Here is a 10606-nt window from a genome sequence, read left to right as displayed (position 1 = left end):
ACTGGTGGGGAAGACAAGGCTCTTCTCGTGCAAAGTGGGACACTTGAGAATTAGCATGTTTGAAGAAGAATATAGGAATTGTATGTATATAGTAGACTGTTCAGTAGAGTAGAATTAGGACAGGAGAGAGATGCCTGCGTGCTTTTTCTTCCCCAATGTCTATAAAGATTAGAGGAAGAGATTCCTTTGTTTTGTAGTAGTATTTCAAAGGCAAGGTGTAGTTTAAAGTATCTGGTTTTCCACGAAGTCTTTCTGCTGTGCATGTGACAGAGGTTTATTGGTGCTTTGGTGTGGGGCTGGTGGAATTGAGTGCATGCAGATGTGGTTGAGGAGGAACAGGGGGATTTTACCTGGTGTTTTCTGGGTTTCTGAGACCTTTCTAAATACGTTCGCACGATTGCCTTAAATGCAACTACACGGGTTTCCTTGTGAGCAGCTTTCAAGCCTGTTTACTGCCAAGTAGGCAAAGTTCATTGTTTGAAAGTGGCAACACCTTCAAAATGATGGATTCTCTTTTACTCCTGGTTGAAGAGTTGGGGTGGAAGTCTGGAGGAGAACAAGAATAGTAGTTTTTCACACTTTATTGTTGCAAGTGGATTTGCCAGCTGGTGTGCTTATCACCCCCACTGACTGCTTCTCAGTTTGTTTCACAATGAAATGGATGGGTAGTTTTTTTTTCCCCACTCTTTTTGAAGGATGGTATCAGGAGTAGAAATCACTGAGAAGGATGCACGTACCTACCTCGTGTGTCACGTTACTGTGTTGTGCAGCAAATTCTTGATGTAACTTATTTGTTAGCTGTAACCATCCCGTGGATTTCAAAATGACTTTCATTCTGGATGTATGCCATTGTCTGAAAACCAGGATTTCTGTACAAAGAAGATACTTGCTGATAACACTGGTGTACAATGTTAATCGTCCTTCATTTCTCTCTTTCCTAAAGCTTGTGCAATGAGGACAGAAACTTGCTGCGGATTCGAGAAAAAGAGAGACGGAGTCAGGAGGCACTGGAAGACAAAAAACAGTTCTCTGAGAAGACTCCCCTCTTTGCAGAACCTTACAAGGTATTGGTATGGGCTGTGGTGGGGGAAGAGAGGAGGGGAAGGAGGGTTGGGGTGGAAGAGGAGAGCTGTGGCTCTACATAGGGTGTAGCAGACTTGAGCATGATAAATACAAACACAACATCTTCCCATCTGCTTAATTTTATTTCCTCAGAGTATGTGCTTGAATCTCTGTCAGTTGTGCAGGAGCAGTATGGACTTTAGACTGTCCTCCTGTAGTTAGAGGGAGAGTGCTCAGGAGCAGCTTGGCTGCCTGTCTGCCTGCAGCTATATAACAAATGGATCTGATTTTCGTGCTCCTGGAGGCTGCAGGTGCACCAAGCTCAGGTTGGAATAACTGATAGTGGCTCAAGCAGTCCTGCCTGCTTTGGAGAGAATTGCAGGATCAAGATGAGCTTGCCACTCATGGTGATGTGTGGTGATTAAGTTAAAATCCTGAAGAATGTCTCTTCCTGAGCTGGATCTCTTGGGGAGCTTTTGAAATATCCTCCTCTTTGTTCTTCTGTTGCAGACTAATAAAGAAGATGAGTTGTCAAGCCGAATTCAGAACATGCTGGGCAATTATGAGGAGGTCAAGGAGTTCATGAGCAACAAATCCTGTCAGAACCTTATAGGGATTCCAAAGAGTGTTGCCCCTCTGTTTCCCCCTGGACAGCCTGATCACCCATACTTCCCTGAGAAGGCCATCCGTACACTGCCATCTTCATTCCAGCACCCGAACCGCCGTCCACCCGTGGGACCCATGGTTGTAGCCCCTCGTCCTCCAAGCCACTCCAGTCACTACCAAAAGGCACAGTCAGGAACAGAACCACCTTCAGCTTTGCACACCAAGAGCCGCAGCTTACCCAGCGCTCGGAGCCACGGTCAGGAGCACGGCCGTGGTGGCCGGGACAATCAGGCAGGTATTCCCCACAGCCACAATGACAAGCCTGGGAGTGGGGAAGGTCGTGCTCATGGCCTGCAGGCCTCCCCTCTGGCGCTTTCCCCGTTCCTGCCATGTTTGTTGTCTTCTCCAGTGGCACCCCTGTCACCTCTACATTCCAGCCAGCATATCAATTCCAGGTCACAGAACAGCAGCAAAAGTTATGGGTCGACCTACAGTCAAACCAAATCATTACAGGACTTAGTGACAGGATCACAGGAGAAGGAAAGTTGGGAGAGCCCAGTCGTTACCTTGACCAGCACCACTCAGCCTTCCTCTCAGACTTTTCCCCCTTCTTTGGCATCAAAAGCCAGTGCAATGCAGCAGAAACCAACTGCCTATGTCAGACCCATGGATGGCCAAGATCAGGCACCATTTGAATCCCTGGAGCTCAAACCTCTCCTGGAGGAATACCATGAAGGACCCAAAGAAGATGTCTCAGATTTGAAGGCAAAAGTTAAAGCTGAACTATCCAAGTTGGAAACCTCTTCTGAGCCCAAGGAAGAGACCGATGAAGATCTCTCAGATTTGAAGGCAAAAGCCAAAGCTGAACTATCCAAATTGGAAGCTCCTTCCGAGCCCATAGAGGTGAGTGCAATTTTTGGGGGTCTCTGTTCGAGCAGGGCAAGTTTGGCTGTGGAGGAGCAGGTCAGCAAACAGCAGTGACTGCCAGATGCAATGATGACTCTGTGTGTGTTACCCTGTTTGGAAGGTGCATTTTGAGGTTCACCTGGGTGTGAGATACCTGTTTGAATGGTGAAAATGTGACACTTCCTGTGATTTTTCTATTGTTTTCTCAGTGAGGCTGCAGCAGGTTTTATGGTTCGAGCCTGCCTCTGTGCCCATAATTTTTGTTTTCCTCAAAGACTTGTTGAAAAGAAGGGGGAAATGATACGATGAGAAGATAAAGTGTTGATGCAGAGTGTCAGTACTTTGAGTGGTGGTGGGTGGAGGCCCCAAATCCTCACTGAATATTGGGACAGCCAGCAATGCAGTGAATTCTGTGGTCACCTGGGCTTTGTGATAAGGGACTGTGAACACCTAAGGATTCTCCTCTGTAAGTTTGTAAAATCTCACTGTAGATCCACAGGAAAGTATGACTTGATACTGCAAGCTTCCTTGTTGTACTCCATCAGTTTTTCCTGACCCAAGGCCACCTCTGATTTGTCATGTGGGATGCAGGCAGAAGCCCAGCCTGGTAAAGCAGTGGGAGATGAGGAGCAGCACTGTAGATGTGCTGTTCAGCAAATGCAGCTCCTTTTCCTGTGCCCTTCGAGCCCAGTTTCAGCTGTGCCAAGGGAGCAGCACACTGACTCTGCCTGCCTCGTGGCTTGGCCTCCTGTGAGCTCAAAGGCACTTGGTCCCCTGCTACATTTTGAGATTTACTGTGCTCATCCTTCAGCACTGAGGTTTTTGCTATGCCCTATGGGATGTAGCATCCCATGGTGCTGACCTAAGGCAGCTGGGTGAGGTGAGCTATGGAGATTGTTTCAAATAGTATTTAGTCTGCTTTTCATGGAAAAGGGTGTGGATCAGCTGTGAATGGCTGTGGGCAGTATCTTGTGGGAAATGAGAGGAAACTGCCAAAATGACATTGTTGAGAAGTTGTGAAAATACTTTCGTGCTGAGAGACTTTATTTGCTACCAAGTAGGTTTGGCATTGCACATCACACCTCAAAACAGGAAGTTCACTGAGGTCCACATTACCTTATTTGTTTACCTGGATATTTTACTCCTGGGAGATAAAAAAAGCAGTGCAGGGCATCACCTTCTACATTATCTTATTGTCTCATCTGCATTATTGTCTTATCTCTTTTCCCATCCCCATACTTATTCTGTCATCTCATGTATCTCTGGTTTAATATGAATTTTGATAGGGCAGCATTAGCTATGACTCTGTGTGCTGAATGAAACCTTTTTCTCACTTTCTGTTGAGCATGTGAGTCTGAGTCCAAATGCCCATGAAAATCCTACCATTGCCAGTGCAGGAGTAGCATTGCTCATGCTCCTTCTGTTAGATCTGTAGCAAAGGAAGAACACAATAAAAAGGGAATTGAAGATAATAAGAGAAATGGTTTTGCACAAACCAGGACCTGGATTTTAATTATATGCTTAGTCCCTTTTGAAGCTGATAGAGGAACCTTTTTTGTGAATATGCTAAATGATCCTCCTTTGCAGAAGGGATCTTTAGGCTGTGGCCCCTGACAGTTTTCTGTGCATAGGCAGGGAGGAGCACAGGCATTTTGGATAATGGCTCTGTAAGCTCTAATGAGAAACACATTACTTCAATTTCTGCTTTTTTCAGTCTTGTCATTGTCATGTTTGCTAATTTCTGTTTGGTCTCAGTGATAAACATCTATTTGATAATAGAGCCCTCCAGTGCTGAAGCCTGGAGAAGAGGAAGAAACAGTGAGGTTGCACCAGTGGATATATGGCCTGTGTGCTAGATGTACAGTACAAGAGAGCCTGATTGGGGGTCTGTTGGCTGATGAAAGGTCGTCTTTAGTTTTTGGTGAAACAGGAACCGCAGGGAGGCTCCTGCCCTGCAATGACCCTGACAGTGAATAGGTTTAGACCAGAAGAAGCTCTGCTGTTCTTCCCTCTTCTTCCCTGAACTGTTTGGCCCCAGTTTCCTGAAGGGCCACATGCCAAATACAGTTTTTCCTGTGATCTCCCTTGACATGACTTAGGAAAGCCATTTCCTGAACCACATGTGTTCTGGTTAATTGAATTTCTAAGGCGTGTTTCACCTGCAGCTGTAGATTCATTATTGACAGCTTCTGCTCATGGGAACACTGAAAAGTTCAGCCTTCCAGCCCGAATAGACACACAGTTTCACTGCAGAGTGAGTGAATCCAGAGTGTGTAGCAGTGCAGTGTCTTACTTTGCATTCAGAGACACTGAACAGCTCCTTCCCCTCTTCCCCAAATCCTTCACTTTCAAATGTCATCACTGTCCATTTAAGGCATCTTTCCAAATTTGTTGTGAGAAAGTTTGAAAATATAGCACACATGAAGAAGCTTAGATGTATCCCTTCTCTTCATGAGAGAAGGTGCCAGGTTTTACCTCTTCCTCAGCACCTAAACAAAGATGCTTTTAAAGCCATTCTCTCTCTCCATGTCTCTAGGAGAGCTGCAGCACCAACAGAGACCCTTGTATTGCCTCCATTGACACAGACTGTGATGTGTGAAAGGGAATCAGCTTGACAGCAGGGCAAGAAGCAGCGAGGCTGTTTCAAGGAAGAGTGTTTATAAATCCTCAAGCATTATTAAGGTCATAGTGTATGGAGGAATGTATGGCCCTTTAAGTTCACTGAAGATTTGGCTTTGTTTTCCCCAAAATTTTGTGTATGTTAAGGCATAGCTCCTTTTACCTTGCATAATGAGGCCTCATTGGACTCTTCTGCCTGTGAACGGGGAAGCAAATAGGGAAACAGCCAATTTAAAACACGGAAACAACAACAAGCAACAATGAAGCAGCCCAGATATGTTAAGTCTTTTTGGTAACACTGTATTATCTTTGAAGCACAGGGTGCACACAAAGACCTCTGTGTTCAAATTGCTGTCATTGGGCTGTGTTTTCCTCAGTAAACATTTATCAATGGTCACCAATTAAAACATGGTTGATGTATAGTAAATAATAATTACTAAATAGCTATGAAAAAGTTTGGATGGCAAATATAGAAAGTCCATTCTAGATACATAATTTTTCACTGGACTTCTCTTTATGGCACCTGAGTTTTTTCTACTGGCAGGAGTTGTCAGACAGGTGAATCCTGTAAAGTAGAAATAAATGTATTGTTTTAATCCTGCATCCTTTCAAAATGAAAATCTTTAAAGACATATGTAGCACTGTTGGCCTTATGTAATGAATGCACAGTATTCATTCATGTAAGTTAGGATTTAAGCTATTGTTGTCATCTTTCTGCTAATCCTATATGTATTTCTCATTTACTGAATAGAAGGGAGCTTGTGTTTTGTTTGGAGTTTTCCCCCTCACCCCTCGTATTCCGTTTTTTGGCTATTTTTTTTCCTTGCTTTGCGCCAAGGCAGGTAACAAGGTGTTACTTCTGTGTCTCCTCTGCTGCCCTTTTTATAATCAGAAGTGCCTTAGGTGATTGGAGAAGGGTTTCCATGCTTCACCACAGGCATTGTGTCAATTCGTCCTGTTGCTGGCGTGTGACTGCTAAAGAAGGAGATCAAACGTGAATGAGAATTGTTACTTTTTCTGACTGTTTCGGGTAAGAAAAGTTTTAAAGGCAAAAAAAGTAAACCTCAACTTCACCATAAGAGCTGAAACTGAGCTATCTCATTTTTGGTAAGCATCCCTAACAACTTGCATGTAAATATCCAAAGCTGTGCCATCCAAGGCCTTTCCAGAACCCTTGGGCATTGTGGTGTGAGTTAAACTGAACTGCAGCCAGAGGAAGGTTTACTGTGGGATTCTCTGCTGCTTCTTGTCATACCAGGTGTCCAAAGATGTATCCTTTTACTTGGGTCTTCTCCATATTCCCTTTTGGCTCTCAGAAGTGAAAGCAGTTGGTACTTTTAATGCTCTTACATTATTTTAGTTTCTTTTTCCCCTCATTCACTGGGTTGCAGGTACATCCAGAGGCAATGACCTTAATCAGTGCCTCTTGGGATGGTTGCATGGACCACAGGCAGTTTGGGGGTTTGACTAGTGGTTATGAGGTCAGGATTGCACACAGCTTTTGCATTTTTAAATGCATAAACACATGTTGGCTTCTCTTGTTTTCTCTCACTTGATGAGCATGCAATATCTTAGGAGAAATCACAGTCAATCCCAGTTGACAGGAAAGAATTATGTCAGTGCTGTGTTTTGTTTGGGTTTTTTCAGCTAAACCAGGCCAGAGCATGAGGGTGTAGTTATGTAAACAGAAAAAGCTACTTGTATTTGATTTAATAGGTGAGTCCCACAGGATGCAAAAGAGGTTTTTCCCTTGTGTGCCTCTCCTTTGGAAGAAGCCATGCATCCTATCCAGGCTGGAAATAAACCAGCAATAAAATGCCAAAGCAGCTCTGACGGCTCACACGAAACATCCTCCACCAACCTCTCTGTAGATTTTTTAAACTCTCCGCACCGTTTCTTGCATGAGTGGAAAGTGCCAAAGGGACAGATGTTGCCAATTTGAACCATACAGGGGGAAGGCAAATATTGCTAAGCAACCGAGTGCTTGAGAGAATTTTTCGGAGAGGAGCCAAGGGAGTTATGCCTGGGAGCGCCTGCAGCTTCTCATGGCTCAGTGCGAGGGAAGAGATTAAAAGTTCTTTCCTGTCAGGGCTGACGCCGCCAGCACAAAAGACACCATAACCTATTGACACTGATTAGGGCTGACAAGGGAATGTATGAAAACAGGAAATCTGCCCTGCCATGTGGGAAGGCAGTAAGACATGTTCACAGAGGTAAGTGCAGCACACAGCTGGTGCCAGGGTGGGGTCAGCAGATGGCTTCAGCGGGACAAGGTGAAACCCAGGCAGGCACCCAGCCCCGTGAAGTCCAGTGGAGGCCATGTCTGGGTCTGGCTTTCGCATCTGACTGGAAACAGGTTGCTCAGGGATAGGCTGGCAGGGAGAGGGGGGTGTTTTCAGTGAATCTTGTAATAATTGCAGGCTGCTTCGTGTAAATGGAGTTAACTTCTCTAGTTACTGAAGGATGAAAGAGCTTATAAACAAGGCAAGTCTTAAAACACCTGTGTGTGGTTGTGCTCCTTCCTGACCAAGCAGCACTTCATAGCTAAGTGCCAGCCTGAATGCCACTGGAGATGTTTCCTCGGAGAGTGAATCTGCCTGTTTCAAGTCTCCGAATTCTTTTGGCTGTAGATTCTGGTGTCTTGTTCAAGAGATGTATTTTCAGGAATGAAACACAAGATTTATCTTCCTGCATTAGTCATCACATTAACACTCTCCTAAGGCTACTTTGAGCACCTCCTGGACTTTGATCTGATTCTTTGCTTTGTTTAAATGTGCAGAAATGTTTAGCATGTGCTTTGTGTTGTATTTCTTACTTCATGGGATAGTTTTTTACTAGCTACCAGTGAACATCAGTGGAAGTGGCATTTTGCAGCTTAAGGATGCTCCATAGGAATAGTCTGGATCAGCACAGTGATGAGGGTTATGACAAGTCTGGTGGTACTGCTTTTGCTTCTTGGGCACTGGTCACGGTGCTCTTGCCCCATGTGGGTCCTGCAGCAGGAAGGTGCCTCACTGAGGTGTTGGTCAGCTCTCTGGTTTTCAGTGAGCAGCAGCATTAAGGGGAGAAGAGTTTTCCTGCTGTTTGTATGAGCTGGTACAGTCCTACATCGAGAAGGGCTTCCCAATGTTCCTGCGTAGGGCATGAGATTGCCAGAGCTCACTGAAGCTTGACTACAGTAATATGGTAATTTTTGAAATGAATTCAGTAAGTAGTGGTGTTCTTGCCCTGGCACACTACTCAGTGCAGTCTGTTTTTCTATAAGTGTCTGTAAGTTATGCCTCTCTTACACAAGTAAATGCCTGTCATTATTGTGTGCCTTGAAGTTTCAGGTCTCATTTTTAATTTTCTCTGATGTCTAACAATGTCACTGTCTGAATTATCTTTAATATCCTTCTCCCTCCCAAGCTCTAGATGCCAGTTTTCATCTTCATAATGATGAGCATTTATTACCTAGACAATAAAATAGTGCTTAATTATTTTAAGCAGCAGAATATTTTAATTCCCTGTTGGAAAAGGTGATACTCCTAACTTTTTGATCTCCTGCTTTTCAACACACCAATTTCTCCTCTTAACTGCTGTAGCAGTGTTATGTTTTCTTGCCAATTTGTTCCATTGGTCAAATGGAACATAAATGTCATTAGATACCGAGGCGCTCTTTATGCATGCAGTCAGGTGTATCAAATAGTGGGAGACATGATCTTGGCAGTCTATCACGCTCCAAGCAAAAAGCCTGGGTGCACTTCCCAGAGAGGCTCTGCCATCAGCCCAGCTGCCTTTGCATGTACCCAGCCACAGGGAGACAAACTGCAGCTGACATCACTTTGTGCTTGTTTCAGACCCAGCAAGGGCTGGATGCTGGCAAGTGTCCTCTGTCCCCTCCCTTTCCTACAGCCACCTTCATCTAATAAAAGACACTACTGCCTTCTATAAGCCCCTCTTTTCCAGGATACTGAATTTAACAACTTTGGCCTTTCTGCCTTTTCTTCAGATGGAGCTTTTCTGGAATCAAAGGAGGAAGGAACAAGGGTGATGTTTGCTTTTGCTGCTAAGGAAATAAAGCTCAATAGTACTTAGCTTGTGGAATAATTTTTAACCAGTTATGAAACTTGACCTAAACTTGCATTACTTACAGAAACTCCAGTTTGGGTGACTCGTTCAAAAGTGCACTTTCCTTTGAAGAGAAATAGTAACTTTTGCTATTCAAGACATTACTGTACAGCTTAGGTTATGCCACAGTCAGAAATGTTATCTTGGCTGGATTGTAATGCTTCACTAAGTCAAAAGAAAAATTTGACCATTAAAAAACCCCCCAAAAACCTACTTAAAATTTTCAGATCTTTTTTACTGCTTGAAGTTAGAAAGAATAGCAATAACATAGGAATACTTATTTTTTTCTGTTTCTTGGGAGATGAGAGAGTTCAGTATCTGTATTAGGATAATTTTAAGAGAATTTATTTACCTTGAATCAGAGCCCAAATTCAAGAATTTGTTTTAATACACTATTGAATCGAAAGCACCCCAAGAGGGAGAAGTGAGTGAGCACTTCCCCATTATTTTTAAGGTTAACTGCTGTATGTGTTTACAAGTATTTTTCTGTGTCTCTAGAATGAGCACACTGGCAGAGTGACTGAGCATTTTACAAGTTTGTTGTAAAATAAGCAATGTGTGGAACGATTCCTTATTAACACTGGGTGGTATCTATTTCTTCTAAAGCTTGTATTTTTGTAACTTGGTTTAAGAACATTAGTTTTTTAAAATACGACTTATGCATGTTGTGTTTTGAATAGCAGTGGCTTATGAAGAATGCTATAGGTTTGGGAAGATGTAGGGTGAATTCACGTAACAGGAAACAGTCATGTTAGATTCAGATCCAACCAACCTAGTCCTCATCATACAAGGAATACTTTGGTTTCTTTCATCAGCCTGTCAGCTGATTGCTGTTCAGACCAAGTTGTAATTCAGACTTGGCTGGACACCATCTGTTCTCTAAAGGTGACGGGTATGGTGCATTCAGCCTGAATGTTTTCACTTGAAGCAGGCATTTTACTGAAGGTGCTCTTTGGCTGTCACACGTTGCTTGTCTCTTTGCAGTTTTGCTTTGTTAATCCTTGGCTGGGTGTGCTGAAGGAATGCCATCTGTGCTTTACCAGTGCAGAGGACACCCCTTGCCTCCTTGGTATGCTGTACTGTGGAGCAGGATCAGCTCCATTCCTGCCCCTCTTTGCTAATACAGTATTCGTGTTACCACAGTAATACTGCACACTTTTCCATAATGAAAGCAAGAGGAGAAGCAGTGTGGTATTTATTTCTGTGTTTGCTATGGTAGCAGTAGCCCCTTGGGTATGTCCTACCCTTCCCTTAGACATTTCCTTAGACATTTATTTCCTCGGAGCCTTCTGTGGTGCACATG

At 43.8% G+C, this 10606-nt stretch overlaps 1 protein-coding gene across 1 annotated transcript in view; it reads left to right on the top strand.

The window, feature by feature from the left end:
* Positions 1 to 696: 696 nt before the first annotated feature.
* Positions 697 to 10606, top strand: part of AFF1 (AF4/FMR2 family member 1) — a 46011-nt gene continuing 36101 nt past the window's right edge. Inside the window, exons 1-3 of the mRNA XM_017744112.1 lie at positions 697 to 782; positions 944 to 1064; positions 1573 to 2571. Of these exons, the coding sequence (XP_017599601.1) occupies positions 697 to 782; positions 944 to 1064; positions 1573 to 2571 (1206 nt within the window). The remainder of the gene's footprint in view (positions 783 to 943; positions 1065 to 1572; positions 2572 to 10606) is intronic.

The sequence above is a fragment of the Corvus brachyrhynchos genome, unplaced genomic scaffold, assembly GCF_000691975.1.
Source record: "Corvus brachyrhynchos isolate BGI_N302 unplaced genomic scaffold, ASM69197v1 scaffold229, whole genome shotgun sequence".
In the NCBI taxonomy this organism is placed as follows: domain Eukaryota; kingdom Metazoa; phylum Chordata; class Aves; order Passeriformes; family Corvidae; genus Corvus; species Corvus brachyrhynchos.
This window is presented reverse-complemented; position numbering and strand designations above follow the sequence as displayed.